This window comes from Sitophilus oryzae, unplaced genomic scaffold, assembly GCF_002938485.1.
Source record: "Sitophilus oryzae breed Bouriz unplaced genomic scaffold, Soryzae_2.0 scaffold_682_pilon_pilon, whole genome shotgun sequence".
NCBI classification, from domain to species: Eukaryota; Metazoa; Arthropoda; class Insecta; order Coleoptera; family Curculionidae; genus Sitophilus; species Sitophilus oryzae.
Genome location: NW_022147287.1, coordinates 4,997,122 through 5,014,128, shown reverse-complemented (window position 1 = coordinate 5,014,128; position 17,007 = coordinate 4,997,122). Strand labels below are relative to the sequence as shown.

At 31.5% G+C, this 17,007-nt stretch overlaps 1 protein-coding gene across 1 annotated transcript; it reads left to right on the top strand.

Moving 5' to 3' along the window:
- Nucleotides 1-969: 969 nt before the first annotated feature.
- On the top strand, nucleotides 970-9,122 carry LOC115887968 (INO80 complex subunit D). The gene is made up of 8 exons (XM_030907541.1): nucleotides 970-1,400; nucleotides 1,474-1,733; nucleotides 1,790-1,950; nucleotides 2,009-2,209; nucleotides 2,266-2,451; nucleotides 3,480-3,666; nucleotides 4,786-5,118; nucleotides 8,505-9,122. The coding sequence occupies exons 1-8, from the start codon at nucleotides 1,369-1,371 to the stop codon at nucleotides 8,636-8,638; spliced, it is 1,494 nt and encodes a 497-aa protein (XP_030763401.1). The 5' UTR covers nucleotides 970-1,368; the 3' UTR covers nucleotides 8,639-9,122.
- Nucleotides 9,123-17,007: the final 7,885 nt, after the last annotated feature.

Here is a 17,007-nt window from a genome sequence, read left to right as displayed (position 1 = left end):
ATTCGTAATATTGTTTTTTAGTTGAGTATTAATATAGTTGATTAAGAAATAATGAGTGCATTATTTCTATAAAAATATATTACAGGATTTCAGTCATATCGCTGGAAAAAATTTTTAAAATATAAAAAAAGTGAAATTAAACTTTTAGAAATGTGTATGTGTATTTATACTTTTGTGACATTATTATTTAAGTGTCTTTTAAATTAAAATGTAAATGTAGGTTTCATTTTAACATAATTTGTATTTATTTTTAGATTTATTTTCCTTTAACTAAACGTACAAGTACCTTATTGTAAGAAACCAATTAAATTTGGTGGCGTCTTAAAAAAAATCGACGCAATATTTTTAGATATTGACCTCCCTACAATAACAACCACGAGCCGCCACTGCATTAAGGAACACCTAGTATTTTATAGATACTCTGCAAACTAAGCTCGTTGGTTTCCCTTGAAATAACTACTTTTCCTGATTATCCTCTTTCCGAGCCTGTTTCACTTTGTAACAAGTCTTTTATTCTATACAATTGTCCGTTAAATTATTCTGGCATTGTTAAATTTTACTTATTAACATAAAATTTAAATATACTTCTATTCCTCAATTATTGTCCTTTATATTTTTGAGCGTAACGCTTATGCATCAGTAAATTAATTTGTATTTGGGAAGAGTGTTCAAACATGGAAAAATTTAATTTTACAAGTTTAAGGATACTAGAGACATCTATTCGGATTGTGTATGTTCGGATACAGTGCCATCTACTGAGTCTACACAAAGGTTAGTGATACTAGGGTTCTATTTTTTAAATTAACGTATGTTTTTAATTAATATATTTATAAACAATAGCTGTTCGGTATTTGGTAAATTTGGAACAGATATTTCGGAGAAATATTAGAATTTTGTTATTTTTATAATTAGTCATTTGACACACCTAAAGGTTGGCAGCCCGACACAGGAGTTGTCATTTGTCAAAGTGTCAAACAAAACATTAAAAAAACTCAAGAAAATTTTGCAAATTACACAGAAGATTTATTTTTTAAACAAATTCGTTACCTGAAAAGTTAGTTTTTAGTAGGCGCTTCAAATTTAGTGTTTATTTTGTACCGTATCGGACGATTACATTGATCGGTCATAACCTTACATGACCTGTCACTTAAAACTGTTATTTAAAATATAAGCTGATTATCTTATTATAGCAAATTTAATTAAAACTTGTACTGTTAATTCCGTATTACGCTTGTATTTATGCAAACCTAGAATTATTTCTTATGTATCGGCATCGTGATAGCGGTGTACTCGCATCTTGTTCGTTGTGTTTATATTTGTAGAGCAAAAATGTTTCTAAAGAGCCTTTTGTATTAAGGAAACCTTAAGATGTTCAATTCAGGGATTAAAGGAAATCAAAGGCAAGGAAACTTTACATTTTGACCGAAAAGAAGAGCGGATGTATTGTTTGTAAACAATGATGTTGTTTTACAGGTGTAATGGCTTGTATTCCTCACCTCATGATATATCTGTAGCGAGCAGCGTAGTTAATACAAAAAACTATAACAATAGTAGCTTTAAAAACTTTAGAATAGAGAATAAGGATGTATTTAATAATAAACGGTATGTCGACCCTCCTAGGAAAACGATACACAATAACAAGTCTTTCAATGGAAACCGTCAGGCAGATACGGTGACAACTCTTAAGGAAGAACCAGACTTTGATGAAAAACCATCAGTACACAGTATTATAGGTTAGTACAGCACAATATTTATCACAGCTCAACCATTTAATAACTTTTGTTTTTAGGTATTAGTAACGCAGAACTGCACAAGTCATTTTTAGGGGTAGAAGATAAGATTAAGAAAGAAAATTTAAAAGTAACCCATCACGAAGCACTGCAAAGGATAGAATACGAAAAAGATGAATTTAACTACTACCAACAGCATTGGTTTAGTGTTAGTTTGGAGGTAAAAGTCATCTATTTTACTTATTTCTAACAAATTCTAATGCAATTTGGGCTGGTAGAAGTTCAAAATGGAAGATAGATCTCGAGAGGAACGGATTGAAATCACCAGACACGAATTCTTGAGGCAACTACAGCAGATTCAGAGAAGCAACGTGGGGAAAAAGAACAAAATGCCTGAGTGGAAGGAACAGCCCAGCCGAAAGAATCCTTGGAGAAGTAAGACTAAAGAGGGGGCTTTTGTGGCCCCAAGATTATGCGAGGTAAGACTGTTTGCCTGAAAAATCTCACTGTAGATATTTAAAAATGTTTTCTTTAGGTTGAGAATTGTGGAAAGATTGCTCTGGCTTGTACGAGACATTGTATAGTGCATATAATGTTGGACACTAAACAGGTGTTATTCGAATATTGCACTGCCAAATTTGCCGATAGCAGTCAGTGCTCTGTGCCGGTGTTCGATGTGTCCCATGAGTTGCCTCTTTGTGCTGAACATGCCAGAAAGAGGGTAAGTTGTTTTGAATTATTTTATTACACAAGTCAGAAAAATGACATTATATTTTTTGTAACAATTAAAAAATTCTATTTTTGTACGCTTGTGCATTATCTGTGATTAAGTTTATGTCAAGAAGTATTCAAGATTATAGTATTAATGCTGCATTGTTAATACATACCTATATAGTTTTTTTATAATTTATGATATTTGATATAAGTATTTTTTTCAGTCTCTGTTTTTCATTTTTTTTAATTATTGAGAATTGTTTTTTAAAGTTAAATATGTATATCCCTTTGAGGATGTTTATAACAACAAAAGCTGGGTATTAATTTAATTGCATCATTTATATAATACTTCTAAATTACATTTTTTATGAAGCAATAAAATATATATATTATTGTAAATATGATACATATTTTTATTTGTTGTTAAATTTGAATAGTTTTTTCAATGAATTATGTCAAGATCTGAAAAGCAACGTTATCTTTAATGTTTTTACTATAATTTTAATATTTTTAAATATAAATAAAGCTGTGGATTATAAATTGTGTAAATATTATTATCTATGGAGATAATGCTGTAAGGAAAGAAATAATTATATTAATTTATAATATTATGTAATATAAAACTAAATTTCATATGATAAGATCAAGATAATTCGAGTTTTTTAACTAGCCAACATACCGGGGGCTCACCACTGTAACTTTTTTATTTTTTTAGATAAAAAAAAATGAGATTTGATATGTTAGTATACCGGGTGCGTCTCAAACTTGGCTCACCCCTACAACTTTTTTATTTTTATGACATAAGTTAGGATTGATTGACGTATTCAATTGTTTTCTGTCACTTCCTGTTTCACCGGAAATGACTACAATTTTTCATTTTTAAATGCCACCTTCGGTATTTTTTTACTTTATTCGATAAAAAAATGACATAACATATGTCAACTTTTGACATTTTTGCCTGAAACAAACCCCGGAAAACACACGAAAATTGGACACCCTGCATATCTTTCTAATACATTTATTTTTTCTGCTTAGGATAACTATGGATTGTACCACGAAGCGAAACCAAAGAAAATTAGGAAACGAGTGAAGCCTTCGGCCATGATAAGGCCGCAAAAGAGGAACAAGAAGAAGAAAAAACCTCTTTCTAAGGCTAGTGAAGATACGGTAACAGCTGTTGTGCCAAGTGCAATAATTAGGGAAATCGCTATGCCGTCCGGAGGTAAGTTACTATTTTTCTCCGTTTTATTGTAATTTTAGTACATTTTTGTACACTTTAGTACAAGCCATAAGCGCCATTTTCTTAATTTTACGGTTTTACAATATTATTATAGTTCTAACTGGTCTTTACAAAATATATAAACCCTGCAGGGCATGTCATCAATCATATCGACATGACACTAAAGTCTATAAACCTGACTGAATGAAATTTGGCTAAAAATGTTTAAATTTGTTGTATAATTTAAGATATTAATTTGCCCTTAAGACCGATTAAGGGCATATCATCAAAAAGGGGTCCAAAGCCTAATAAGGGGTCCAAAATATCAAGTCTGCTATATTTTTGGAAAGGTAATTTTAAATTATTTTCGGTCAATTAAAAATATAGAGGGTGTCCCAAATAAAATTCAGTTTTTTTTGTTGATAACTCTTAAATTGTTAATTTTATAAAAATTATACTTAAACCATTAAATTCTACGTAAAAAGGTGCTTTGGAAATATTTTCATAGAAATACAAAATTTTCCATAGCAAAAAAGTTACAGCGATTTGTTAAAAATGCACATTTTTGAAAAACACCCCGTAACTCCGAAACGGTAACAGATATTGATGTGCGGTTTTCACCATCATGTTTTTGATGAAAATTGAGCTCCAGACACCGATATTAGTTCTCGTCTATCTTCTATAGAAAAGGGTGTTTCCATTTAAAAGCGTCGAATTTGACCCACCCTGTACATTCAGGTTTGCAGTTTTGTTGAAAATAATTTATGTTTATTACTGTAGCTTCACATTTCAGTTGTTTGTACTTTTAATAATACGGTAAAATCATAAAATATATCTGTTTTTCGTTTCTATGGGTTTCTTAGCCAAGTTATATTTCTGTTGTCAAAAATTCCTAAAAAATGCGTTTTACTTTATTTTTGTGTCCGTTCTTATTAATTTGTTGAAAATTAATGAGATTATTTGTTCACAAGTTTGAATATTATATTGTAAACAGTGTTAAAATAACAAGCTTTTTATTAAATCTCTTCATCGCGTATTTTAAACTGAAAAAAAAATTGGGGTCCGACCCCAGGACGCCATAAGCGTTAGAAAGATACAAAAACTTTTCTTTATCGTTTCCAGAAGCAGTACAATCCAGCGCATCGCCGCCGCCCACCGCCGAACTCGAAGTGGAAGACCTGCAGATCGACCAGGTGCTCGAGCTGAACGACAACGGCCTGGAGCAGGCGCTGGTAAGCCAGGCCCACCTGCTCGAGGAGTCGGACATCAGCAACGTGCTGAGCACGATCCAGGTGGACGAGTTCAGCGACTTCTTCTCGGTGAACAGGAACGGGGAGTACGAGCCTTCGCGGGAGGAGGAGGAGGAGCTGGAGAAGGCGCTGGCCGCGGTGGACAACGACGTCAAGTCGCTGGAGAAGCTGAGTCAGTCGCACGGGTTGCTGGATTCGCTGTTGGGTGAGTTTGAATTGAATAGACCTATAGACTTTAAATAAAATATAGACTACACTATTTACATCTAAACGCGGTCAAACCTTTGAATAAGAAGACTAAGGAAGGAGCATATCAAAAATCTTAGGTCCACCGCGATGAGACTCAAATATGGCCGACTTAAATTCCGGTTTGTCAGTGCCGTTCTAATTTTATTTAGAAAATGTAAAACTATGATGTAGGGTAGACGTGGGGTAGACTCAATAATTTTTTTTATTTTACGTTGTGAATAGATGTTGGTAGTTATTAAAATTGTTATAAAAACATATTATTATAATAAAAATAGATAAGTTTTAATAATTATTTTATTAACACAAACATCCGATACGCTACTGAAGCAGGTAAGTCAAATTGACATATCTAAATTCTTGGACATCTAATCTTTGACAAGTAGTAAATAAAAGCAAAAATGCAAGAAAAAATATATAATTAATTAATTTAAGTGAATTTCATAAATGATCGGTTTACTACACGTATGTATATTATATGGTCACTTACTAGTGAAAAGTTGTTCGATCATTTCACTCGATTTTTGCCGAGATCTAGCGCACGCTACACAACCAACTATTTTAGAGTCTTTTTCGATAAATCGCGATAGTGTCACTGTTAAAAAAGTTTTGCCACAATTTCCATCTAGATTTACTACCTTTATACAACTATCAGTAGTAGAATAAATAATAAATAACATAAAATAAGCTCCGTAAAGACTGACAAATCCACAAAATTTCAAATCAAATTCAAATGTGTCAAATGAATCGTCAAACAGAACTGTCAAGGATCCCCACCCTAGAGTCCTTTTTCCGCCCACCATCCATAAATCCATGGATAGCATTATGCTCCTTCCTTAGTCTTCTTATTCAAAGGGTCAAACAATATTTTTTGTACACATGTTTACGTCTTGGTACAGTCAAAGCCATCTATATTGTCTAACGACAAGCCGTGAAGTACGCAATCTGGCAACATGTTGTTTAGTCCGCTGGTTACGAATTCTGTGGTTAGATTCTTATCGATTTTTCCCAAATTAGGAGGTGTAAACAAGTAAAAACTCGAGGTGAGTTGGTTTAATAATTTAAACATTTTGTATTCTGGAATCTTGCTTCATAAAAAGCGTTCGTTATTCATATTTGATAAAAATATGATTAATTTTAGATGCCTAGACATTGCTGTGTTCCTGGCTGTACCTCAAATTATGCCAGTGCTTTGAAACATGAAGGAAAGAAAACCACAGTTTCTTTTCCAAAAGAGCAACTTATTCGACAGGAATGGATCCGGTCAAGCCATAGGGACAATTTTGAATTCTCCAATAGTTCTGTAGTTTGCGAGAAACATTTCGAAAAATCCGAGATAATAAGAGTTGAAACCTATAAAAATAAAGAAGGGGTTTTGGGCGAATTCCCACTCAAAAGGCCAAGATTACGTGAAGATGCAGTGACGCACATTTTTCCTAATCAACCCAAATACTTGTCAAAACCCCTAACAACTTCTCGAGCTGACCCTGAAACAAGAAGGAAGATAAATTTAGGAATAAATTTCAACAGGAAACAGAAAATTTTTTGAAAAGTGTCAAAATAAATAGTTTTGCTGAATTTCTTGAAACTTTTGAGTCAAAAGTGTGTCTGGTGTTGTTGTGTTGGTTTAAAGTTAAGGATGGGAAAGTTTATTTTTCTGTTGAATGTGTGTATTGATGACTTAGACAGTGAAGATAGTGTTAATGTGTGTCCAGTATCAATTATTGACAGTACATTTACTGTACAAGTGTTTATCGGAAACTGTGAACTAACAGTATGTGAGCTGAGACGGATTCTACCTAAGGACAAGAAACTGAGCCGATAGTCATAATTGGACAATCTACTTGCTAGATACAGGTTTTCAAGGCAGGTACCGAAAGAATATGAGTACAATGTAGACAAAGCATACGCAAATGTTCAAAGAGCTATAAATTGTTTGTATCAGGATTCTTTTGTATCCACTAATAATTATTTATTATTGGAATAGGTATTTAATAAAAATAAAAGATGTTTTTTCCTGTTTTGTGTATTTTTTTTTCTTCATCTCAAAGCCAAACCGCTTTCCGCTTTGTTTCGTTAACTTATTTTTCATATTTTGTCGATCGCCACCATGAAAACAAAAGTTAGGTTAAGTTATGCCGGACCACTTAAATTGAAATATGCGACGTTGCCTTTTTAACTTCACGGCTTGTCGTTAGACAATATAGATGGCTTTGGTACAGTCGACCGCAGCCGACCGAGCTTTCCTCATCCAGCCTATGTTGTCACGTCTTTAATATTATCAATATTTTTTTTCTTATTATACACATACTAAGGGCTGGCAAAGGTTAGTCTTGGGTCGAGATTTTCGTATGTAAGAAGAGTACAATGCGTTTATAATGTACTGAACGAAGAGAGGACAGTAAACACGTTGCCAAACGTAGGAACTAAACCGAGAAACTGGGCATAATGCTAAGAGACGTGGAAGGGGATATAGCATATTTGTCGCAGTCGATCGGTCGATCCAATCAGTACCTCTGTCAGTTCTAAAAAAGGTGTACATCATACGTTCAGCTTCACGATTTAATTACGTCTCGTGATACTTAATTTGTTTATTTATTAACGAGTCGTTGTAATTTTCCCTATAGCTTGAAAAACTTTAAGTGCAAGCTAGAAACACTTGCATTTTTGGTAAAAATAAGTGGAATTGAGTTGGTGTTCGATAGTGATCGCGCTATTAGAACTCTAAATTCAAAATGAATCGATATCTCAAAATCTATTAAAAATAATTGATTGTAGTTTTTTCAAAAACTTTCTTAACATTTCTGCTATATTTTCTTCGCTGACAGTATGTGAAAATCTTTATAAATAAAAAAGTTTGACGATCGCTGAAAATTGCTATGCACTAAAAGTAAATGGATGGGTTGTTTAAAATTTTTGAATGGAAAAAAACAACCGTATCGAATTTGCATGGCTTTGTGTGGAGGTGGTGGTGGGTCAGCATGGTGGCCCGGCCGCAGCCGTGTTGCCGCTTTTCAACATGCCAGGTGTGACGTATTAAAAATAAAGTGCGGATTTTTATTCTGGGCATTTTTGTTTTTATTTATTTTCTTAAGAACGACTTCAAATTTTTAGAAAGTGAGATAGCAGAAAATTCTAGAATTAATTGCTTTATTCAATTATGCTAATTCCAAAATATAGTGAAAGAGCCGGTTTTCGGTCACTTCCTGTTTCACCGGAAATTACTACAACTTTTGATTTTTAAATGGCACCCTTGGTATTTAGTAGGAAAAAAAAAGTATAAAAGAAAGACGTGTTTTAATAAAAATTCTTTATTGTTAAATTACAACCAGACTATTCTTCCAGATGAGCACGTTCTAACTGACTCTCTGGTCCAAATACCGGAAATGTTCCACAACGGGTACTCCGTCTGCGGCGACAACATCGTAGCTCAGAGCGGCTCCTTCCTGCTACCGGTGGAGCCCCACTCCAACTCGTAGAGCCCCCCAAAAGGTGAAAGGTAGGACTCCCTGTCAAACTTTTTTCTAATTCGTGCGAGCCGGAACTTGTAGATGGTGTAAAATATGATTAAACTAGAGATTTTTTTTTTCGTTGAACAAGCTGAAGAAACTTGCGATTAAATGATATCTAAGTTCTTTTTTCTTTGAAGGTTATTGTCATACGTAAAAAGCTCACATTTTGACGTTTTGGTTTTCTTGTTCTATATTGACAGTAGACAGCCTGTGACGTTACATTAAAGGGCGAACAACTTAACAACTTTTTGAAACAACAGTTTGAGGTTATAATAATACAATTTATTGCCTCAAAACACTTTAAATATACACAACATAATATCAAACAATTAGATTAGCAATGAGTTATTAATGTGCAGACATCTGCAAGCAGATACTGTTGAAACCCTTGATTTTAATTAATATAAATATACAGGGTGGTCCGAACTGTATTCCGGAAACTTCGGCAGTATATTCTGCAGATAAAAATAGGTAAAAAAGTTAGTATAAATGTGTGCCCTAAAATGCTTAGTTTTGGAAATACAGGGTGTAGAAGTTTCATTTTTATTTCGATTTTTTTCAAATAATTTCTGAAGTAACGTCAATATTTGGATGAAAATTGGTGTCTGGGAGTTTTTTGACATGAGAAATTTGATTTTGATATCAATATGACTCCCATTTATAGGGGGCGCCACCTACATGTTTTCAACAATAATTTTTCTTCCGTACCTGTATAAAAGTACTGAGTGAAAAAAATATACATTTCCGTGACATTTTACGTAGAAAATATCGTAAATGTATATTTTTTTACTCAGTAGTTTTATACAGGTACGGACTAAAATTATTACGCTTAGTAGGAGTCATATTGACATCAAAATCAAATTTCTCATATCGAAAAACTTCCAGACACCGATTTTCATCCAAATATTGAGGTTACTTCAAATATTATTTGGAAAAAATCGAAATGAAAATAAAACTTCTACACCCTGTATCTCCGAAACTAAGCATTTTAGGACATACATTTCTACGAACTTTTTTACTTATTTTATCTGCAGAATATGCTGCCGAAGTTTCCGGAATACAGTTCGGACCACCCTGTATATTGCGCAAAAATATCTTATATTTTTTGAAATTGACTACTTTACTTAAAATATTCGCATTTATTTAAGAAAATCAGTCAAATGAAACACAATAATTGTTTACATAAACGTGGAAAAAATCCAGTTGTCTTTTTCTTGTTCAACGAAATCATAAAAATTAACTAAATAGGGTTTTGAAATTTTTCGAACAAGTATTTTTGATTGAAAGGGAACATTATTAATTAATTTAGTTTTGTACATACTGTATATTTTTTTATTTAAAATTTAGTATAAGTTACGAGAATAGGTTTCTGTATATATATATTACTTTATATTTTCAAAAACACACAAAAAAATTTTTTTTTTGTATTTTTTTACGAAATTTTATTCCTTTTTCATGAAAATACCTGTTTGATTTAAAAAAAAATCCTTTTAATGATTTAAAAGTAAGTTAAACGGTTAAACATACAAGGTACAGTTTTGTTTACAACGGTAGCATTTGGTGAACGATACTACTAAACAATGTATGTATTTATGTAATTTTTTTGGTTTTATTTGTATTATCATTTTTTTTTTTCATACGCACATAAGCTATTTATTAAAATTCTATATATTTTTCTACGTTTCATATTATATTTTTTCATTTTCTAAGACCCGATTGTGCGGAATGACATTAATCAAAAGTGACATAATATTTTAACAAAGATTCAATTAAATAATGTGATTATAATTTAAAGAATGCACCAAGCCTATAGGTTCCGAGATTCGGGACACCCTGTACAACTGATTTGTTTAAACTAAATTTTACGAAATATTTTTTTTATTATATTAAATATATTTTTTAAATATTTCTTCTATACAGTCGGGATCTGTTCATTTTATTAAACCTTATGAGTGAGAGCAAGAAAGATAAGAGAGAGAGAGAGAAAGAGATTACTAAATATACTTAGGTTAGAATTTTTAATATAAAAAAGGAAAAAATAATGAACTAAAAATAATTGAATTTTTAACAGATTCTTCTAATGTCAGGTTTGGAATAAGATTTTTTACTTTTCTAGATTTTAAAGATGACTGCATTTTTTTTTATTAATACGATTAATTTTATTAAAATATAGATATTAATATTCATTTCTGTAGATACAGGATGTAAATAGATAATAATTGCTTGTTAAAACTTCATTCATAGCCTCAAAATTAGTGGTTTCAATTACACTTTATGCTTTTTAGTTTACGATCATTCACAGTGTCTAAAAAACAATTAAAATTAATAGAATATCCATAGAGAATATCCTAGCAATAGCTTGCGTTAGTCAGTAGTATGCATAGAGAAAGTGTATAACCAGTGTATAACTTTAATTAATATAGATAGATTGTGCCAGGATTATACCTTTGAAATTATTCTTTTTTTTTTCTTTGAATTTTCTAATTAAATTATATTAGGGAAATTACAATGACAACTAGCGGCATCGCTGTGGATTCATCTTTACTACGAAATTGTCGAAATCTGTAGGAATTACGCTGACATTTGACGTTTTCATTTGTTTTCATTCGAATTATATTTGACAGCGCGCGGTTGTGAGTTTTCTGCGGAGTTGAAAGTTTTTGTAGCTTTTGAACAACTTTCTAATAATTATTAGTGTTTGTATTGCAAAGAAAACTATTTAAAGTAGTTTTTAACTATCTACGATGGTTCGCCAGTGCGTAGTTTGTAAAAAGGTGGACTATTCTAACCCGGGAATTGATATTTCGACGGTAAGTGTCATTACGTTTTTTTTTTTACCTTTAGCCATACTTACAGAGCGTAGCGTATTTAAATACTTTTAGTTATAAGTAGATTATTACAAAAATACGTATATTTTCTTATTTGTTGGCGCTTTCGATTGTGAAATTAAAGTTACCCTCAGTTAAACCTCAGGCAAAACTAGTTGTAATGAAAAATTGGTCTGAGGCAATCCCAATCAATGTATGATTCTAAAAAATTGAGTTTTATGAATTTAGTGTTGTCTATCCATTTAGATGTCTTTGTATAGAACGATAGAACTGACTACTGCAAGCTGTTGCTAGGATATTCTATTAATTTTAATTCATTTTTTTTAGACATTGCGAATGATAAGTAAAAATAATTGAACTCGCTAATTTATTCACTAATTTGGAAATTCTGAATGGGCCTTTAATATAATAGTAATTTCGAAACTTCTTTACCTCCACATATTTTTTTCTACATTAAGCAGGTAACAAGCAGACAATAAAATTCATTATTTATTTACACTCTGTACGGAAAATATCAACCTAATCAACACCAAACAAAAACACCAATTAACTGAAGAAACTAGTAGTTCTTTGTCTATAGGTCATGTTTACGGAGAAACAAGCAATAAAAAATAAAATCAACGATACCTGGGACCAAAAAAACTAGTTTTTACTAGATTCATTTAGTACATTTTTAATTTTTTCTATTTTTAATGGCATAAACTGTTTCTTTAGGTCCCCCACTACCATATTTTCTTCAATTTCACCACCAAACATCATCTCTGTCTCATCTAACCTACTATTTATCGATTATGTATATGTATAGCAAAAGACTGATTAGTATATAATATAGAAAATTTAGAGAGAGAAAACTTTGTATATATAATAAAATTAGGTACCTAGTTACAATTTTTGAAACGATAAATAATTTTTACGCCAAATGCTACCGTTACTATCGTAATTAAATGATTTTTGTCAACTGTTACTTGCTCCCAAAAAATTGAAACTTATATTAAATGAAGAAAATTCAAAATATCTGTGTTATTTTTGGGACTAGTAAATTCGTAAATTCTATTGAAATATCATTGTAAAAAGATGTTAATACCTTGCTCAGGAAGATTTTTTCGTGGATGTACAGTTAGTAGACTTTGGCAAATTGTGCTTCGGTATACCGTTTCTAGATCTGTTCATATAGTGTTAGTGTTTAAATAGGAGATACGGACACCAGAAAAAAAAACGGTAGAGGTGCGTCTTAGGTGGGAAATTTGTCAACGCGGCATTTACGAAGTGGGTGGGTTGTTGCCAGTTCGTTCAGTATGTTTGTGTTTGGTCCGTAGATTTATAAAGTAACCAGATTGTCCCCAAACTATATTTTACCTAGTAATTGAGGGTTTCCATACATAAAAGCGTAAAACATGCAACGGAGAATTTTTCCGTCAAGTGTTAAAGTTTTTTTTTACTTTTAATTATAAATAAATAAACTTATTTTAAGAAGAATATTTCGTATCAACAAAATGGTTTGTTAATAATACAGTGCTGTTTGCTATCAAAAATATGGTATTTTGTAAACTGGCAACACTGCACCGGACGAAGTAACCCAAAAATATGTAGGGTAGAGGTAAGGGGAATTATTATCTTGGCGTATACAGGGTGTCTCAGATTTTAATCCGGAAAATTTAATAGACGATAGAACTTGCAAAAATAAAACAGAAAGTTCATATCAACTTGTAAGATTTAAAGCTTCCTTTTCGAGATACAGGGTGTTAAAGTTACTTAAAAAAGAAAAAAAAATTAAGATATTTGAAAAACTATTTAATCGATTTTGATATAACTTGACCCGTTTATAATACTTACTATGGGACTTAATTTGATGTAATTAGATTTAAGTTTAATGGCCAGGGGCGGCGGTGGGGCATCACTGTTAAATTATTTTGGGGAAAAAATAGGCACGCCACTGCTTTTTTAGAAGTTTAATGTTATTTTTGGATTTAGTAATTAAAAATATAATTTTTTTGTCTCCTGACTTTTTTGTCTATCTTGCTTACTTCTTGCGAAAAAAATTAAATTCTAATTGGTAATTAATATTATAATTAGGGTTCTAATGGTACCCTGTATCTCAAAAAGGAAGCTTCAAATCTTACAAGTTGATCTGAACTTTTTGTTTTATTTTTGCAAGTTCTATCTTCTATTAAATTTTCCCGATTAAAATCTGAGACACCCTGTATAGAAAAGTGGCCATCAAAGAGATTACAATTTAAGGTGGCGCTGCTAAGAAATATTAAAGCAGGAACTATACAGGGCGAGTCTTAAATAAGTGCAAATATTTTTAGGGACAGTACATTTCGACCCCAGGATACAATTTTTTCTTTTTTTGAAATTTGAATTTTTTTTTTAATTTTGGAAGTTTTTTATGTTTCGTTAAAAAAATATCTTCATAATATGGCAACATAGGTAGTAGATTAAAAGATCCAGTGGTTCTCAAAATTTAAGCGAAAATATATATTTTTTTTAATTTTCCAAGGTTCTTTTGGACTTATTTGAAAAATGATAAAGAGAAAATATGTTTCTTTTATCGAATCTACCAGCCCTGAAAATATTTGTACTTATTTTAGACTCACCCTGTATAAAAAGATAGTGAATTTTGTGAAGGCGCTTGGTGCCACTCTCTTTTGAGTTTTTGAATCAGGTCAAATTTTTTGCGTGACGAAACTGAGTCTCAGAAAAGACCGACAAAAATAACAGGCTTACGTTTCGTCGCCCGTATACACGCGCTTAGTAAGCCTGTTATTTTTGCCTGTTATATGTATTCTGGAAGACCAAATCCAGAACAAAGTCCCATATGAAATAATTCTCCAACCCTCCAAAACCCAGAAGAATCAATTTGTCCCGTATGCGTACTTTGAACTGCTTTAAACGCACCTTTATCAAAAAAACTAAGTAATAGGTTTTGTATTGTCAAACTTTTTCGATGTGTAACTTTGCTTTCTGACGCAAACGATGTGTTAACTACTAGTTATTTTTAAAAAGGTTCTTGCTGAATGAGAAAATCCACTTTTGTTGAATCTATTAAGTTCTAATTTAAGCAATAATATGTTTCGGCAGTGTATTTTTTTTTATTGGCAAGATTTCTGTTTCAAGATTAGAAAAAGTTTGGTGTATGTCATTTTTCTAGTTTTCGTTCGAAAAAAATGAACCACTAATATCGAGGATAACTGTAAATCTAGAGCTTAATTTTATTAAAAACGTATTGACAATCGCATGGCGTGCCATTTTAAAAAACTCAGTGGCGCACCATTTATTTTAAGCCGAATAAATTCCATTTTTTTAATTTTTAAACATCCCGTAGATCAAAAAAGAAATACTATAGACCACACATGTTTACATAAACTTTTTTTCTACAAAACGTAGTGAGGAATCACACTCTTAATTTTTTTAGACTACTTAAGAAACGCCCTGTATAAAACACAGTCCTTAGGCCGGTATTACCACAGTTTAAAGAATATAAATATATATTTATATTCTTTAAACTGTGGTATTACACTATCAAATTTATTTGTCAAAAATATCTTTTATAAGATATTTGATAAAAAAAAATTAATATTTTATAAATGTAACTGATTTCGGTTATTCTAAAGTCGGAAAAAAGCGAATGATTCGTTTCCGTAGAGAAATTTTTATGATTTTGTGTTTGGGAAGGCTTCTATATACTGGGGATATTTTGTATTGTTTTTTATAAGCGATTTCAAGTAAAAAAAATCTTCACTTGTACCTATCGCAAATTTTTAGAGAAAACCACTACAATTAACAACATCGTAGGACAATAATTCTTGACTGAATATACAGGATGCGTCTTAAATAAATGCAAATATTTTCAGGGCTGGTAGATATCGATAACATGCTTTCTCTTTACCGTTTCTCAAATAAGTCCCACATAATCCAGTTATTTTTCTTTAAAAATTTTCAAAAACTATGATTTTTTGCTTAAATTTTGAAAACCACTGGATCTTTTCTGGGTTTTCTTTCTTGTTAAACTAATCTACTACCTATGTTGGCATATTATGAAGAAATTATGTTTTAAACTAAAAAAAATCGAAAAATTACTAATTTTCAATGTCTTTTTTTCGCGAAAAAATATTTGCACTTATTTAAGACTCACCCTGTATAAACAGTTGCCTCACATGTTCACTAAATAAAACTAAGACGATACGGCAAAGGATCTGAGACGTAACTGAGTGTGGGTACACCTTAATTAATGCGTCAAATAAAATATATTATATTTTTATATTGATTTTGTTGAAAGCCAATGTTTCCAAAGGGCAAAAATACCGAGTGCGTCTCAAAAGTGGCTCACCCCTATAACTTTTTTACTTTTTCAGTTACAAAAACGAGATTTGGTATGTTAGTATATGACATAAATTAGGATTGATTGACGTATTCAATTGTTTTCGGTCACTTCCTGTGTCACCGGATGACTACAACTTTTGATTTTTAAATGGCACCCTCGGTATTTTTTTACTTTATTCGATAGAAAATGACATTCTAAATACAATGACATATCAAATGTCAACTTTTTACATTTGCGCATATGGTTTGTTTGAAATTATAACGTGCGGTTCATGACGAAAAGTTGACTCAAATACCAAGTGTGTGGTATCAAATTATTCGTAAAAAAATGCCTTTTCCGAGTATGCTAATGATCCACCCTTGTTCCATTTGAAAAAATTTAAATATGATTAAAAATACGATTTGGGCATCTTTAAACCGGTCGGGACAAGACGCTAAAAACATTAGACTATCAAATATATTTTTCCAAGGCTCCTTGATCAAACATTTGTGATTTTAACATAGTCATGGCACTCTAGATTGAAATTTAAAATACGATTTTTTATTAAGTGAAAATGTCAAAAATTGACATATGATATGTCATTCTATTCAGAATGTCATCTTCTATCGAATAAAGTAAAAAAATACCGAGGGTGCCGTTTAAAAAGAAAAAGTTGTAGTCATTTCCGGTGAAACAGGAAGTGACCAAAAACAATTAAACGCGTCAATCAATCCTAATTTATGTCATATACTAACATACCAAATCTCGTTTTTTTTATCTGAAAAAATAAAAAAGTTATAGGGGAAAAAAAATTGCGACCATAAAAAACTATACTTTTCGGTGCAAAAAAGGTAATAAAAGTACAGTATTATCACAGATTAAGTATACTATATGTATACAGATAAAAATCTTATCCCTAATTCGTGGTACGAAAATTGTTTTCTATGACGATGAGCAAACGAGTCAAATTTCCTGTGAGCAAAAATAAACTAGCGTAAAATAACAATAAACAGCGTAATAGAGAGATATCGGTAAACCGAATAACGTGCATGGACGTTAATAAGGCCAGGTGTTATTTCCTTTACGTGAGGTGGTATTAACTCTCTTCATTTATAGTTATCGGATCGGAAAGAATTCTGTTCGCGTCGCGTCCGCTATTTAAACTTAACCTAACTTTGAAATTGTTTTGTTTAGTAGGTATTTCA

Excerpts from the sequence above, each read along its gene's own strand:
- LOC115887968 (XM_030907541.1), top strand. The coding sequence starts at position 1,369 with ATGTTCAATTCAGGGATTAAAGGAAATCAAAG. Across the intron at positions 1,951-2,008 it reads GGTTTAGTGTTAGTTTGGAG|AAGTTCAAAATGGAAGATAG; the intron begins GTAAAAGTCATC and ends TTGGGCTGGTAG. Across the intron at positions 2,210-2,265 it reads TGGCCCCAAGATTATGCGAG|GTTGAGAATTGTGGAAAGAT; the intron begins GTAAGACTGTTT and ends TGTTTTCTTTAG.